We start from the raw sequence: 16126 nt of genomic DNA on the forward strand, positions 1-16126 counted from the left end.
TTGCTGACGAGAGCGGAAATTTTAGTCAATTCCAACAGTGCCCATCCCACCCCCACCACCAAGACCGGAATTAGGATTTTTGGAAAATTAACTAGCAAATGCCCCACCGCCGGGACAAAATAGTTGTTCAAATGCCCCGGGGTTGTGGTTCAAATATGTTTTATTTTCTTCATTTCTAGTCGTCTTGCTTTCAGTAAAATCTAAGCTAATTTAGGCCAAATTAAGTCCTAGCTGGGTCTTATTTCCCATAGTTGGTGTAAAAAATAGGTCATTCTACAGCTCTAGCGTCCCATTTATGTCCTATCCAGACATATTCAATAAGAAATTTGCTGTATTTACTAGTGAGTTTGCCATTAAAAGTAGCGACAATGCTGTAACGTGAAAAAAGTGAGATGGTCAAATTCCCCGGGTTGGACCATTTGCGAGTTGCTTTGAACCTCATTATAAAAGCGAGGCTTAGTGCAAAGTTTTTGTTATGAAAATTAGTTTTCATTTATATGCAAACAAAACTAATTTCCATATGAAAACTTTTGCACTTAGCTTCGCTTTCACAGTGAGGCTCACAACAACTCGGAAATGGCCTATTGGGTGTAAGGCTAATGCCCGACCCCCGGGATGGACAGTGTGGGAAAATGACCCACTATTTCCCGGGAGGGAAAGGGATGGGAATAGCTGGAATTGACTCAAGCATTAATAAAAGAAAAAGAAAGTTTTCACGCGCGGAAACATATGAAGAGGAGATAAACCAGACTGAAGAGGTCTAAATCTGCCTGAGATGAGATGGGATCCATTCTCTACTAATACATTTCCTCTTAAACCAGCTTTCCTTCGCTTTGTTTAACCTGGACACCTGGACAGGCTAGGCATTTCGCTTAAAAAGGTTCAGTGGAAAAAAACAGCTGAAGGGTTGACTAGTTTTTACTCCGTAACATCTTTCTATTAATGCGTAAATGCTGTTGATGCGTCTTTCGCTCGTCATCTACGTAAACACGATCGAAAGCGTTGGTAACAACGGTTGAAAGGATGAAGCTTTTAAAAACACATCCTTTTCATCGCAAACGGGCGAAAATAGAGCTCCTTTTAGGCAGGGATCATCCGCTTAGCACTGATCTACGCTGTTTAGGCCTAAGCTATACTTTGAGGTGTTAAACTTCTTTATTGTTTGAAGCACACAATAGAAGCACACCTCTCGTAGCTACCAGATTTTCTCAATGCGAAAGTTTTTCAGGAAATCTGGCGTATTGCCGAATTTACTAGGCTAATATTACAGTGAAAAGTTCATCAGTAATAGAGATGTGAATAAAAAAAATTATTCGCCAAAATTATACTCTCTTTGTAAGAGTTTGCTAAAACAATTGCTAGCACAATCGAAAAAGGCCTCCAACATTCCCATGCGCGCGCACTGCGGTATGTCGTGTTTAGACGCTGAACAGCAGTTCAGGAAACTGTCCCCGCGTAATGCTTGTTCCATTTAAACAGTATTTACTGTTCGTAAAAGTAATTGTTACGCCTGGATATTTCACTGATTTAAAGCCATTTCCACCGCTACAAGAATCGGAGCCAGTGATCGAAGCTTCTATGGAGTATGTTGTGAATCTTTTAAGGTTAACAACCGTGTCAAAAAACACCTCAAAACCTTGATATTGACGTAGCTTGCTCTGCAAAACACCGGACGAAAACCATCCAGCTTTGGACGCCAAAACGGATTTATTCTCGGCGTTTTTTACCTCCAAAATAACCCAGTAACTGTTGTTTTCCCTGCCAAAGAAGCTGACACCATGTAGCGTAACATCTCTGTCCGCAGACAGGTTGATGCAGTCTTTTAAAGAATCATTTTTCCAGCTGTTGCAGACGGACACCGAACCAAATCTACAACATCGTTGAATGTCACCGAGAAAGCCCGACCTTTTGATGTCTGGGAATCCTACAGGACAAGTTAACACTGAATTGATGTGTTGGACGACACGGACAATTTCTTCGGTGGTTAAAATCTTGCTGTCTAAGGCGGCCGTAGCAAAGTCCACTTGCTCCATCGTCGGAAAGCGTATGGCTTTGACAATTCTTTCGCCAAGAATTCCTCTTTTCATTGTACCATCTGCTGTTAAACCTTGCCTCTCACACTCCCCTTTTGCCCATAAATCTACAGCACAAAATAAGTCAACCTCTTTTATGTTCAAAGTGTCCCTCGCAACAATTGCTTCAAGTAAGGACCTCTCAATTGTCGTAAATCCGTTCCCAGGCTTCGCAACCTCTTTCGTCTGTTGATCTATTACTCGCCAACAGCATTCCACCAAATATTTCTCTTCATATTTCTGTGCAGATGGCAGAATGCTGAAGACATTTGACGGATCTAAATTCTCTTGCAGATATTTGGTGCATTTCTCAGCCAGAGAAGGCACCATGTATTTCTTCGCCAAATACAATACTCCCATCGCATTGCTTCCGCTCAAATTCACTTCATCGCTGTAGATGTAACGAAACAGCTCTAAAAGACTCTCGTACTCACAGTCAGGCCGTCCAATAGAGTTTCTAGTATCCGCTAGCTCACCGTAAAACATGGCTTCAAACACAGGACTGCCAATCGACAGCACAAACTTGTGAGCTGGAATCACTTGCTTACTTTCACTTTCACCATCGCTCTGACGAACCACAAACTTCACATCGCTAAAGAGATCGTTGTTGAGCATGAACATGGTTCTTTCTCTGACGGTGGTTCTTGTTTTTTGCCAGTTTATTACAGAAGCAGACATGGCATACATAAAATCTTATCGACATTCAGTTGTAGAGAACCTTTAAAGTTCGTGAAAATTAGTTTGCCAGGCCGCGCTCGTCGATCTGTAGTTTAGTGTTATCGATGGGCGGAAACAACGCTATGCTGTTCTCGTTCCATCGTTCCAAACCCTCAAGACAATTCCATATTAAATTACTGACGAGAATTCAATGTATTTCACACACTTATGCCGTCGTGAATGAAGACAATTACATATCCATCCGTCATAGTATAAATATCAGGCCTTGTTTTAATCAGGCTTACGCGAGAGATAGCAATCTGCGCAAAGATTTCCACACAGCACACATTATTATGTATACATTTTTCCATTCAAACTTTGGCTCAGAGAATTAGTATGACAGTGATGCGCGTATAATTAAATGTGGAAGCTGTGCAGAAATCCCTCCGCAATCTGTTCCTGAGACCGAGCAACCTTTGAAAATAGTATATTGAGAATTGTAAGAGTAAAATATCACAGTTTTCTTGGGCATTTTTAAGATTTTAGGGTGCCTTTTCGAAATTTTTTGCGAAAGACTCCAGTATCAACCTGAGTCAGACGCTTCTTTAGCACACATGACGACTGAGACTTTTGAAATGTTCAAACGTCCTGGTTTTGAATTGATTCTGAGAATAGAAATGTCCCGCATGGAAACATTAACGGTTACCCAAACTAATTGAGAGGAAAACTCTATTCATAAACTAACCGCTTTAACTTCGCGTACCTCTAATAAAATACGTGAAACTGAGTGGTGAATCGACACTGGATTACACCGGACTGCCGTTAATTATGAATCTACTTTTTTATATAATAAATTAACTCTCCACAAAAATATGTATGTTACAACAAGCCTATACTTAACTATTTCTGTTTGCCCAATTAGTTTACACATCTCGTTAATTCCCCTTTAAGTGGTAATTTCCGCGACCTTAATTAAGCAAGGCGTTGATTTCCGTGGCGCTTATTTCTGCCATGTTCACCCCAAATGTTGAATTCTGTCGGGCAGCGCACAGGCACCTCAACCACTGACATACCATTATTCACTCTGAGCCGAATGCGACCCTATAAATGATGTCAAACTTTGGCTGCTCCTATTTGTTGTTTCCAATTTTTAAGAGTTTGGTGTCAGCTGATGCTAGAATCTAACACAGATGTTTTTGTTTTGAACGACATGGAGGGAGACACGAATCACCAAAACAGTAGCCTGCGAACAAACTCTCTGTTAGGTCAGCCGCGAAAGAATTGTAGGTGAACGAAACGAGCAGCGAGAGGATCGCGGCTCGCTTGGCGGCTTACCTAAAATCCTTTCGCGGCTGATCTAACAGAGAGCTTGTTCGCAGGCTACCAAAAGAGAGACCTCGGAGTGTAGCCGTAAGGCAACCCTTGCTCCAGTGAACCTTCGGCTTTCTATTTTCGGTCCGGGGAGTCCGAATACCGGCGAAGAAATTAGTTTTTTCCCTCGCTGTGAAAATGGTTTCGGGGCTGGAACATGCGGCAAGGGTATAAGGAGTGCAAACAGCAAAATGTTTGCCTCGGTAACACCGGTATGCTTTCAACGTAATTCGGTAAAAATTCATCCTCATCCGGAGGGGGGGGGGGGGGGGAAGGGGGAGGGGGGCAATCGGGACGGAGGATTTTACGGGCGGAAAATCAAGACTAGCGAAGTTCCAGCCAGTCCCGACTTTCGCCCGTGAAATCTTCGCCCCATCCCTACTATCTCCCCTGGGTCTCGGGGGATGGTAAAGTTTATGGACCCTCAGTCGAGGCTCGCGATGTTTCTGTTGAACCAACAGACATGAACGCATCAATTCTTCAGTACAATCAGATTTAATGGCAATAATAAGTTCGTATAAACACGGCACGCGAACAAAAACAACCAGCCAAATCTTTTGTTCTGGTAACAAAGCAACCTGTCAAAAACAGGCATCGTTAGCTTTTTACTTGTCTTTTTGTTGAAAAACGTAGCTTTTTGTTATCTATCTATTTATTTTGTTTTTCTTGTTTTTTACTATTATAATGACGAACATTCGTTTGAAATGTTCTGATCGACAATTAAAATACTTACCTGTCAGAATAATAGTACCCTGCTAACAGAGCGTTTCTTTCTGGCAAGTGTTTTAACATATACGACGTCGTTCGCGTCTCTGGTATTTTGTAGTTGGCTTGTTTAGCTTTTTAAAGTCAGCGACACACCTGGCGATTTTATACGCTGATCGCGGCGAATTTGATCGCCAGCGAAAATCGCGAGCGATTTTGCCACCGATTGATGAGGGCACGCTTAGCGAATTTTTCGCCGATCGCGGCGATGTGGCAGTTTTGAAAAGTCATGTAATAAAATCGTCCAACCAGATGGGTTGGCTTTACTGGCGACTCGCAGGAATGATTGTAGAAAATCGCGGGAACGAGCACACTTGGCGAATTTATTCGCCGGTCGGCGATCGCAATCGCTGCACCGAGCACGCCTGGCGATTTTCGCCGATCGGCGTATAAAATCGCCAAGTGTGTCGCCAACTACGCAAAACACCAGAGACGTGAACGACTTCGTGCACGCTAAAAGACTTGCCAGAAAGAAACGCTCCGCTAGCAGGCTAGAATGTAGAGCCCACATTGGGCCTTTAAACGTGCTACATTTGTAATCTTGATTATGTGCCATTAAATGGAAAACAATAATTCGGGAAATTGCCCGCAAGATACGTTCGATGCACTTTCAGAATATTCCCTGTTGAAAAAATCAAATCTTACATCTGAACACGAAACTGATTCAATCCCAAAGTTACCCATACATCGAACAAGGACCAGTTATTTTTGCCTTTACGCAATAGGTGGCGTTCTTTTCTTGTATTCGTCTTGCGATTTCTTGTATGCGAATCTCAGCTTTTCTTTGTTGGATTACACAGTGAATAAAAATTCAGGGAATTGCTTACGAAGCACATGTTCTCCGTTCCCACCCTCACAATCTGTGAATGTAAATGTTACACCTCCATTTGTAAAGAGCGCACACCTATGTCTCCGCAAACCCTCTTTTTCCCAGTAGGCTCGGTTATTTTAGCTTGTAAGTGGTGCACAGCGTTTTTCTTAATAACAATTGGTGCGTCAAACATGACGGTAAAACCATAATAATTAAACAATTCAAGCATGCATAGCTTCGACGAGAACTGTCCAATTTTCCAAACCAACTTCCTCGCGCCTTCGTTAACCTCCACGTCTACCACCATTGTGCTGTTTTCAATACCAAAAATGCACAGTCCATGCAACAAAATATCTTTGTTTACAGAGAAATTAATGCAGTGATAATGAGTTCTGAAAAAGGTCTCCCAATGAACTACCGACGGAGTTGAATCTACAGCATCGTTGAGCTGACAAAGAAGTACAACGTTTGGTTTCTGAAAGTGGGGAAGTCAACACGGAGCTGAAGTATTTGACAATTTGGACAATTTCTTCTGTCATTAAAATTCCGCTGTCCAACACCACACTCGCGAAATCTTCTTGTGTCATGGTTGGAAAACGTATTCCTTTCACTATTTGCTCCCCAAGAATTCTTCTTTTAGCTTTTCCATCCGATTTTACTAAGCCTTGCCTCTGACATTCCTTTGTGGCCCACAATTCCATAGCTTTAAACAGTTCTATTTCCGCAATTAGCAGGGTATCCCTTCAAGCAAGGAGCTGTCGATTGTCGCAAATCCATCCGATTTCACAGCCGCATTTGTTTGTTCATCGATCATTTTCCAGCATCGATTCACCAGGATTTTCTCTTCGTATTTCAACGCAGATGGCAGAATGCTGAAAACATTCGACGGATCTAAGTGATCTTGCAAATACTTGATGCAATTTTCAGCGAGTGAAGGCACCATGTATTTCTTCGCCAAGTATAACACTCCCATCACATTGCTTCCGTTCAAATTCACTTCATCGCTGTACAGGTAACGAAACAGCTCCAACAGACTCTCGTACTCACAGTCAGGCAAGTTCAATAGAGTCTCTAGTCTCCGCTAGCTCACCGTAAAACATGGCTTCAAACCGGCAGGACTGCCAATCGACAGCACAAACTTGTGAGCTGGAATCACTTGCTTACTTTCACTTTCACCAACGCTCTTACGAACCACAAATTTCACATCGCTGAAGAGATCGTTGTTGAGCATAAACTTGGTTCTCTCTCTGATTGTGAGTTTTGTTGTCTGCCAGTTCATTTTGGCTTTTGACTTGGCTTCTGAACCAAAAAAGGCGCGCACTTTAATATCGGAAATTTTAAAGTAATGCTTTAGCAATCCTCACACGGAGTATGGCTCAGTAAGTATTAAACAGCACGCGGCTACACAAAACAATTGCCATATAGAATTACCTTAAAACTTTATACTTAGCCTGACTGTGGTTACATGCAAGTAAAAACAGATTCAGTCATGTAGTCAGGTGTGCCTGGGCCAAAATTTAAAATCCGGAAAATATACTTTGATCTTCTTGTAAAATGGCAGTTTTCCTGTACTGAAAAGCATTCCAGATATCTTTCAATAATTCGTACGTTGCTACTGATTCGCTTCAATTTCAGAGACGTACAATGTGAAATTTAATGTTTGTGTGCCATTTGGGATCGAAAACTTTGGAATTAACGTACAAGCGAGGGAGAAAAATTTACCAAGGACAAGCAGTTGGTGGGGAAAGCATATTTTACTTTGATCTTGCGAGTAAAAAATCGGATTCCTTGTAGGTGTGCCTTCAGTGTGTGGGAAAAGCTCATTGTTCAGTGGGTGTTAGCTGGTGTCAGAGCGCACATTATCTTTTTAAAGTGATGCCCGCATGCGCGTGGCAAACTCGCATTACCAAAAAGTTAATAAGCGCCCACCCTGAAAGCCCAAAAAAACTTTATAAGCGCTCACTCCCACCCCTTCCCAACAAAAACCATCTCTGTTTAGCTCAGTTTCTGTTTAACATTTCCGTTTAGCCCATCGTGAAGAAAGAGGAGCGTCAGTTATGTTCCCAAATTGCTTTAGACACGGTAGTCAGTGAACTTTGATATTCTTTATGGCTTTTTTATGTCAGCGTTTGCACTTTGTTTTGTCTTGCTGAAGCGAAAATAAACTTGTCATAGGCGTACGGGCCCCCTCAGTTTTGAAAGTTTTCGGGCAAAACGCTTACGACAACCCTCGACACGCTTACAAGCTCAAGTCGGGGAAAACTAAAACGTTAATGCTGCTCCTCCGCCATCGAAACCAGAGGATTACCATCGTGCCAACACCTTTTACACCGCTGTGGATAAGGTACTGGCCGAAATTCAGATTTGATTCAGTGGAAATGACCAAGATGTTCTTCCTGCGTTTGGTGACATCACCCTAAGTGATTCGCCCACCAGTAATAGCTTTGACTAATCTCGTACCCAGATCTCCCAATGTCTGTTCAGTCAATTTAAGGCAGCACACGTGGAGAAATCGATAAAAACAACTGCAGAAGTTGTTGAAGTGTTGAACGAAAACAGCCTCTATGAAATGACTCCACAGTTCTCAAATGTCGCCTCCATTCTGGCCGTCATCCCCTCAACATCATGCTCAGTGGAGCACTCGTTTAGCGGACTCCGGCGCTTAAAGACCTACATTCGGAGCACGATGAGGCAAAGTAGGCTGAATAGTCTCGCTATCGTGTGCATTGAGCGCTCTTATGGCAATAAGGTAATTGTCAACAGTATGGACAAGATTATAAATATTCTCGGACAGCGCCACGGAAGAAAAACCTTTTTCTTTCAATAACTTTCTAATTTGAACATGATTGAGTAAACTTGTCAATAGAGGTCATAGATTAAGCGAGGTTTGAAAATAACTGTACAGTAACAGTTTCAGTAGATGTGAGAATTGTGAACCCTTTTGTTTTTCTTGCAATTTAAGTGCGTTTATATCTCAATTTCAACGCTTACACATTCGGGCATTGTGTAATTTTTTCGGGCAAGAAGATCACCCCCTATGCCTATGGTTATCGCTTGTTTTGTCATTCTCTAAAAATGTCCACGTTTGCTGAAAATGTTGGGAAAATAATAAGCGCCCGCCCTGGAATAAGCGCTCACCTTGAATAAACGCCCACCTTCACGGGCCCAAAATTAAATAAGCGATAATCACCCTACCGTTGTTATTTCCTATGAAACTGGCGCATTTGTTGTGGAGACTAGCTTCTATGGAGCGTTTGGCGAGAGGCTCGCACGAGATGGGTCACCAGAGGAAGCTCTTCCACTCCTCTCGTTGGCTTACAGACAAAATTGTCCCTTATCGATTGTCCCCTATCGTTATGTAGTGTAGTAGACACAAAAATATCAAAGAGCCATGTCTCAAAGAGACAGGCCTTTTGCAATTAATCGTGGGGGGAGAGAAATTTTGAACTCTGTTCACGGATATCGTGTCTTAATGAGACCCGACCCGAACACCTAACTTGACTTAATTTATGGGTTCTTTCTGCATTGATTGAGAGAATTCCTAATTGTTTGACATATTTCAATAGCATTACATTCCCTCGTGCGTTAAGAGAAATTAAAACTAATGGATTAACTGCAGGGGACAAAAATGTAATCTGTGATGGGAAAACATGGAAGCCAACCAATAAGGTCAGTGTTACCAATAGTACAGATATCGTGTGTTCTTTGCGGAGATTAGGCGTAGACCCTGGAAAAAATGCAGTACAAGTTTTCTACCAATCTCGTACCCAGAGTCCTCAGGCTCTTTGGCCAGCGGTTAGTCGCCAGGAGAGACTCTGGGGACATCGAATTTTATTACCACAGGATTTCTGCGGTAAAACAATGGAACCGTTACGGAACAGCCAATCAAAAAAAAAATGAATTTTTTCGATGTCCCCAGAGTCTTCCCGGCGTTGCCCCGCTGACCAAAAAGCCTGAAGACTCTGGGTACGAGATTGGTTTTCTACTAGTATACCAGAATATAACAAACGAACACACAAACAAACAACCAAAATAAAAGGGCGAAATCAACGAGTCTAGAACCCATAAACTTAGTGAACAAAAGGATACCCAGTGATCGAGTGATTTATATACAGTCAGCCTGTTGACCGCTGCCACCTCGTTTGTGGGCGAACTAGTCGGGAACCCAGGCTTCCCAGTTTCCACTCAACTTTGCATAGAGTCACTGAATAGGACATAACAGCTGGTTCCTGGGCTGTTCCTTAAAACTTGTGTTTTCCCAGAGCGTAAACTGTTCGCTTTTCGGAACAGCCGGATAACATCCATGGATCAATACTGGCGGATATTTTCGCAGCAGATAGGGGCTGTTGTTTATATATCCCCCACACTTAATAAAATATGCTCCCAAGTTTTCGAAACTTGAGTCGCTTCAATGTCACTAAATACTCTATTTGAAATCGTCAACAACCTCTGCGCGCTTAAATAAAACATTCGTTCCTCGACGCTCACAGTGTTCCACCGACACTCATTATCTATATTGAGCCAAGTAAGAGTTATTGTTTGTAAAGTGAAAGATCAGGGAAAGTGTTATGAAGGATCCGTGTATACGATTTTGTAGCCTCGGTTGCAGCCGTTCAAAGCATATTTCTGTTTTTCGCTTCCAGTTTTGAAAGAGCTCTGGGAATCGACTGACAAGAGTGTAAGGAAAGCAAATAATAACAAGTCTCTGCTCTCACCTTGCAGCGGCAAGGTTTCGATCAAGCCAAGAAACCGGAACACATCAATTCTTACAATCACCTTTATTTCCAAAATGGAATACGTTAACACGAAAAACAAAAAAACAAAACAAAAACAGCAACAAACCAAATCACCAGATTTTCTTTTGTTTCCATAGTATGGACTGACAGCGACGCAAATAGAATTTTTCTTGTGGCGACCTGATATTGGTTCACTGAGTTAATCGACCATCATATTCAGAACAACCTTGCATATAACTATAAAAGTTAACGTTAAAAGAGAACGACGTTTCGACCGTCCGACGGTCATTTTCAAGTTCAAAATGAGAAGAAAAATATGTGCTTATATACAATTGTGAAAAAACTAATGAGATACTGACTTAAAAAGCTTTAAGATATTCACATCTAAACAATATAAAAATAATAGCGTGATGATAAATACAAAAGGAACGCTAAAAACGATAAAAGGTATTTAAAAGGTATTTAAAAGTGAAATAATTAAACAAATAACTTCGCGCGGATCGAGTCGCATTGTTTGTTCAACCTTGTATATGCGAAAACAAAAACAAAACACATGGATGTTTTCGGTTCGAAAATCGATCTAAATTATGGCCGTAAGGGTGTGATAAAGTACTAAGTTTAAAAGCCATTGATCATAGTTGATTTTGCTTACCTGTATTAAAACCTTACTTCTCAATTCAAACGACGGTTTCCAGTTTCTTACTCCTCTAAGCTATGCTTGGATTACTGGGAGAATAGTAATTCAGGGAATTGTCTGCGCTCGAAGTCGCTTCCGTTCCGCTCAAAACAATCTGTGAATATAAAAGTTACACCGGCACTTATAACAGAGCACACACCTATGTCTCCACACATCATCTTTTTCCCAGTAGGGCTGATTGTTTTAGCTTGTAAGTGGTGCACAGTGTTTTTCTTAATTACAATTGGTGCGTCAAACATGACGGTAAAACCATAATAATAACAAAACAATTTAAGCGTGCATAGCTTTGAGGAGAACTGTCCACTTTTAGAAACCAAGTTACTCGCACCTTCGTTAACCTCCACGTCTACCAACATTGTGCTGTTCTCAATACCAAAAATGCACACTCCATGTAGTAAAATATCTTTGTTTACAGAGAAATTGATGCAGTGGGCATGAGTCGTCAAACCAGAATCCCATTGAACAACCGAATTGAATCTACAACATCGTTGAACTGACAAAGAACCACAACGTTTGGTTTCTGAAAATCCCACAGGAGAAGTTAACACTGAGTTGAAGTATTTCATAATTTGGATGATTTCCTCTGTCATTAAAATTCCACTGTCCAACACAACACTAGCGAAATCGTCTTGCTTCATTGTTGGAAAATGTATTCCTTTCACTATTTGCTCTCCAAGAATTCTTCTTTTATCTTTTCCATCCGCTTTTTCTAAGCCTTGCCTCTGACATTCCTTTGTGGCCCACAATTCCACAGCTTTGAACAGTTCTATTTCCGCAATTGATAGAGTGTGCCTTACAACTATCGCTTCAAGTAAGGACCTCTCGATTGTTGCAAATCCATCCGATTTCACAGCCGCATTTGTGTGTTTATCAATCACTTTCCAGCATCGATCCACCAGGTTTTTGTCTTCGTATTTCTGCGCAGATGGCAAAATGCTGAAAACATTTGACGGATCTAAATTTTCTTGTAAATATTCCGAACATTTCTCAGCGAGTGAAGGCAGCATGTATTTCTTAGCCAAGCATCACATTATTTCCGCTCAAATTCACTTCATCGCTGTACATGTGACGAAACAGTTCTAAAAGACTCTCGTACTCACAGTCAGGCAGTTCAATAGAGTCTCTATTCTCCGCTAGCTCACCGTAAAACATGGCTTCAAACACAGGACTGCCAATCGAAAGCACAAACTTGTGAGCTGGAATCACTTGTTTACTTTCACTTTCACTATCGCTCTTACGAACCACAAACTTCACGTCGCTGAAGAGTTCGTTGTTGAGCATAAACTTGGTTCTTTCTCTGATGGTGGGTTTTGTTGTCTGCCAGTTCATTTTCAACCCAAAAGAAATGCTTTAGGAATCAGTAAGAACAGCGGCGACACAAAACAATTTCCCTAGAAAATTACCATACAACTTACTTAGCGTGACCGTGATTCAAATGAGGCGAGTAAAAATAGATTCAGTCATGCAATCAGGTGTGTCTGGGTCGTCACGGCGGTTTTGGCTAAAATTTAATATCCAGAGAATCAAATACTTTGATCTTCTTGTAAAATTGCAGTTGTGTTTGTACTGAAAACTATTTCATATACGGCTTCCAATAATTCGCAAGATTTGCAAATGGAACTCAAGGGTATGATAATGTGATCTGTGCCCCCCTCCCCCCACCCCGTGGGGTGGGGTACTCCTCGGAATTCTCAGCAGGGATGTGCACGTGCCGCCCTGTTCTCCAAATCCTGACCCTATTTCAGACCAAAACATGGCGTTTTCCATGCACATCCGTTTTCAGACCTGGGGCCCGTTTCTCGAAAGTCCCGGTAACTTACCGGGCCCGATAAGTATATTTTGAAATGTTTTTTTTGGCGATTACACAGTGATTACAGACATGGTACTTGGCTAATGTGTTCATGGAATTATAAGCTTTTAAAATTTAGTATTCAAAGCTAACAAAAATTGACTTCTGTTAAGAAACATTTATCACCAAGACACTTATCGGGCCCGATAAGTTACCGGGACTTACGAGAAACGGGCCCCTGGCTTTCCCATCCACACCCGTTTTCCCGAGACCTTTGTTGTGGTGTAATTAAGCTTCGCATCAATGCCGAAGTCAAGAATCGGTAGAATTCACCCGAAAATCCAGCTTCGAATGATATATTTTAGATCTTCTTTATCTCTACTATTCATTTGGAGTGGAAAAGACAAATACGTTTGAACACTCTCGTGATTCCCTCGAAAACCATACCCGATTTCAGACCATAATGGTCAAAATTTACCAAAACGGCTCAAAAACCATACCCTTTAGGGCGGCACATACCTATATAGCTTATACAGGGGAGTACACCCCACCCCTCCCCCTCGGGTTGTGACGGGGCAACATTGAAGCCAACGAATAGGGTCAGTATTACCAAGAGTACAAATGCTACCATGTTGACGCATTTTTCGCTCATCATCCACGTAAACACGATCGCAATCGTTCGTAACAACGGTTTACAGGGTGAAGCTTTTGAAACTCCGACAAACGGAGACTTCTGCAAAAGCTGAAGATATTTTCAAGCAAAAAATCTACGAAGACGCGGATGTGGACGACTGAAAATATGAATTTGATGCGGTCAAAATGCGAGGAGATACTTTGCTAAGGCATCGGGACTTAGGCTTTGGCCGATTGTGCTTAATTGTAAGATGTTTTTGTTAGCATTTTTGGCCTTGACCATGCACAGACCGCAATATATAGATTTTGAAATGTGTTGGAGCAACTGGCCAATAGAAACGTTCCTGTTAAGATATTCAACTGTAGTGTGAATGTTAAAGCAAAGGATTGTACACGGTCGCGGCCCTTCCAACATAAATTGCAGCACCATTAATCGTCATGGCAAGATTTCATAACTAGTTCCTCGCATGCTAATTTTCTTTCTGATCTGTCGCTACTTATTGACAGGCTTACTAGAATGGATACTCCAAAATGAGCTTGGACACCTTATGGTGTTTACACAATGTATTCGGAAATCGTGATAGACCTCACGTGGAAGAGAAGAGAAGCCCATTTCAGTTAGGCACAGAACTGAGAGAATCAGAGTTTCATTTAGGCAGGGATCATCCGTTTTGGGAGTTTAGCACTGATCTACACTATTTAGGCCTAAGCACTGATTTAAAAACGGTTACCTGTCAATTTGTTGTGATGGTAACTCTCAGAAATAAGTTAAAAATTACCAATTTCGTCAGCTAACCCTCTTTGGTCTAGTGGATATGGATATAAAGTAAATGACCCGGGTTCGAGGCGTACACTACTTTGAGGTTTTAAACTTCTTTTATCGTTTGAAGCACACAATAGAAGGCCGCCACCTCTGGTAGCTACCAGATTTTCTCAATACGACGGTTTTTCAAGAAATCTGGGGTGTTGCCGGATTTACTAGGCTAATATTACAGTGAAAAGTTCATCAGTAATAAAGATGCGAATAAAAAAAAATTATTCGCCAAAATTATACTCTCTTTGTAAGAGTTTGCTAAAACAAATTGCTAGCACAATCGAAAAAGGCCTCTAACGTTCTTAGGCGCGGGCACTGTATGTCGTGTTTAGACGCTGAACAGCAGTTCAGGAAACTGTCCCCGCGTAATGCTTCTTCCATTTACACAGTACTTACTGTTCGTAAAAGTAATTGTTACGCCTGGACATTTCACTGATTTAAAGCCATTTCCCCCGCTGCAAGAATCGGAGCCTGTGATCGAAGCTTCTATCGAGTACGTTGTGTATTTTTTAAGATTAACAACCGTGTCAAAAAACACCTCAAAACCGCGATATTGACGTAGCTTGCTCTGGAAAACACCGGACGAAAACCATCCAGCTTTGGACGCCAAAACGGATTTATTCTCGGCGTTTTTTACCTCCAAAATAACCCAGTAACTGTTGTTTTCCTTGCCAAAGAAGCTGACTCCACTGACGTAGCGTAACATCTCTGTCCGCAGACAGGTTGATGCAGTCTTTTGAAGAATCATATTTCCAGCTGTTGCAGACGGACACCGAACCAAATCTACAACATCGTTGAATGTCACCGAGAAAACCCGACCTTTTGATGTCTGGGAATCCTACAGGACAAGTTAACACTGAATTGATGTGTTGGATGACGCGGAAAATTTCTTCGTTGGTTAAAATCTTGCTGTCTAAGGCGGCCGTAACAAAGTCCACCTGCTCCATCGTCGGAAAGCGTATGGCTTTGACAATTCGTTCTCCAAGAATTCTTCTTTTCGTTGTTCCATCTCCTGGTAAACCTTGCCTCTCAGACTCCCTTTTTGCCCATGAATCTATGGCGCAAAATAAGTCAACCTCTTTTATGTTCAAAGTGTCCCTTGCAACTATTGCCTCAAGTAAGGACCTCTCAATTGTCGCAAATCCGTTGCCCGGCTTCACAACCTCTTTCGTCTGTTGATCTATTACTCGCCAACAGCGTTTCACCAAATATTTCTCTTCATATTTCTGTGCAGATGGCAGAATGCTGAAGACATTTGACGGATCTAAATTCTCTTGCAGATATTCGGTGCATTTCTCAGCCAGAGAAGGCACCATGTATTTCTTCGCCAAATACAATACTCCCATCGCATTGATTCCGCTCAAATTTACTTCATCGCTGTACATGTAACGAAACAGTTCTAAAAGACTCTCGTACTCACAGTCTGGCATTTCAATAGAGTCTCTAGTCTCCGCTAGCTCACCATAAAACATGGCTTCAAACACAGGACTGCCAAGTTAACTAAACCGTATAAAATTTTTCCTTTCTCTAAACGGCCGGCAAAACTAGCAAACAAAACGATAAAAACCTGCACTAGCCAAATGTTCGATCCTATGACAGTTTGATGGCTATAATCAAAGAATATTCAGCCTGGTCGGAAAAACAATATTCTTATAAAAGAAAAGAGTATATTTAAAAAAGAAGTTCCCAAGTTTTCAAAACTTGAGTCGCTTAAATGTCACAAAATGCTCTATTTGAACCTATGCACGCTTAAAATAAAAAATCGTTCCTCGAAGTTCACA

The 16126-nt window shown here is 41.6% G+C and overlaps 1 protein-coding gene and 2 pseudogenes across 2 annotated transcripts; all 3 read right to left on the reverse strand.

Moving 5' to 3' along the window:
* Window positions 1-1264: 1264 nt before the first annotated feature.
* On the reverse strand, window positions 1265-2768 carry LOC146466812 (BTB/POZ domain-containing protein 6-like). The gene has a single exon (XM_085126728.1). It carries the CDS (start codon window positions 2757-2759, stop codon window positions 1419-1421), a length of 1341 nt encoding a protein of 446 aa, XP_084982854.1. The 5' UTR covers window positions 2760-2768; the 3' UTR covers window positions 1265-1418.
* A 7727-nt stretch (window positions 2769-10495) lies between these two features.
* On the reverse strand, window positions 10496-12700 carry LOC146466813 (BTB/POZ domain-containing protein 6-like; annotated as a pseudogene). Its single transcript, XR_014867905.1, has 2 exons — window positions 10936-12700; window positions 10496-10638 (listed from the first exon to the last, which is right to left on the reverse strand). The product of XR_014867905.1 is annotated as a BTB/POZ domain-containing protein 6-like (transcript).
* A 1963-nt stretch (window positions 12701-14663) lies between these two features.
* Window positions 14664-15841, reverse strand: LOC146466814 (BTB/POZ domain-containing protein 6-like; annotated as a pseudogene).
* Window positions 15842-16126: the final 285 nt, after the last annotated feature.

The sequence above is a fragment of the Pavona decussata genome, unplaced genomic scaffold, assembly GCF_977016875.1.
Source record: "Pavona decussata unplaced genomic scaffold, jaPavDecu1.1 SCAFFOLD_140, whole genome shotgun sequence".
Taxonomy (NCBI): domain Eukaryota; kingdom Metazoa; phylum Cnidaria; class Anthozoa; order Scleractinia; family Agariciidae; genus Pavona; species Pavona decussata.

Excerpts from the sequence above, each read along its gene's own strand:
- LOC146466812 (XM_085126728.1), bottom strand. The coding sequence starts at position 2,759 with ATGTATGCCATGTCTGCTTCTGTAATAAACTGGCAAAAAACAAGAACC.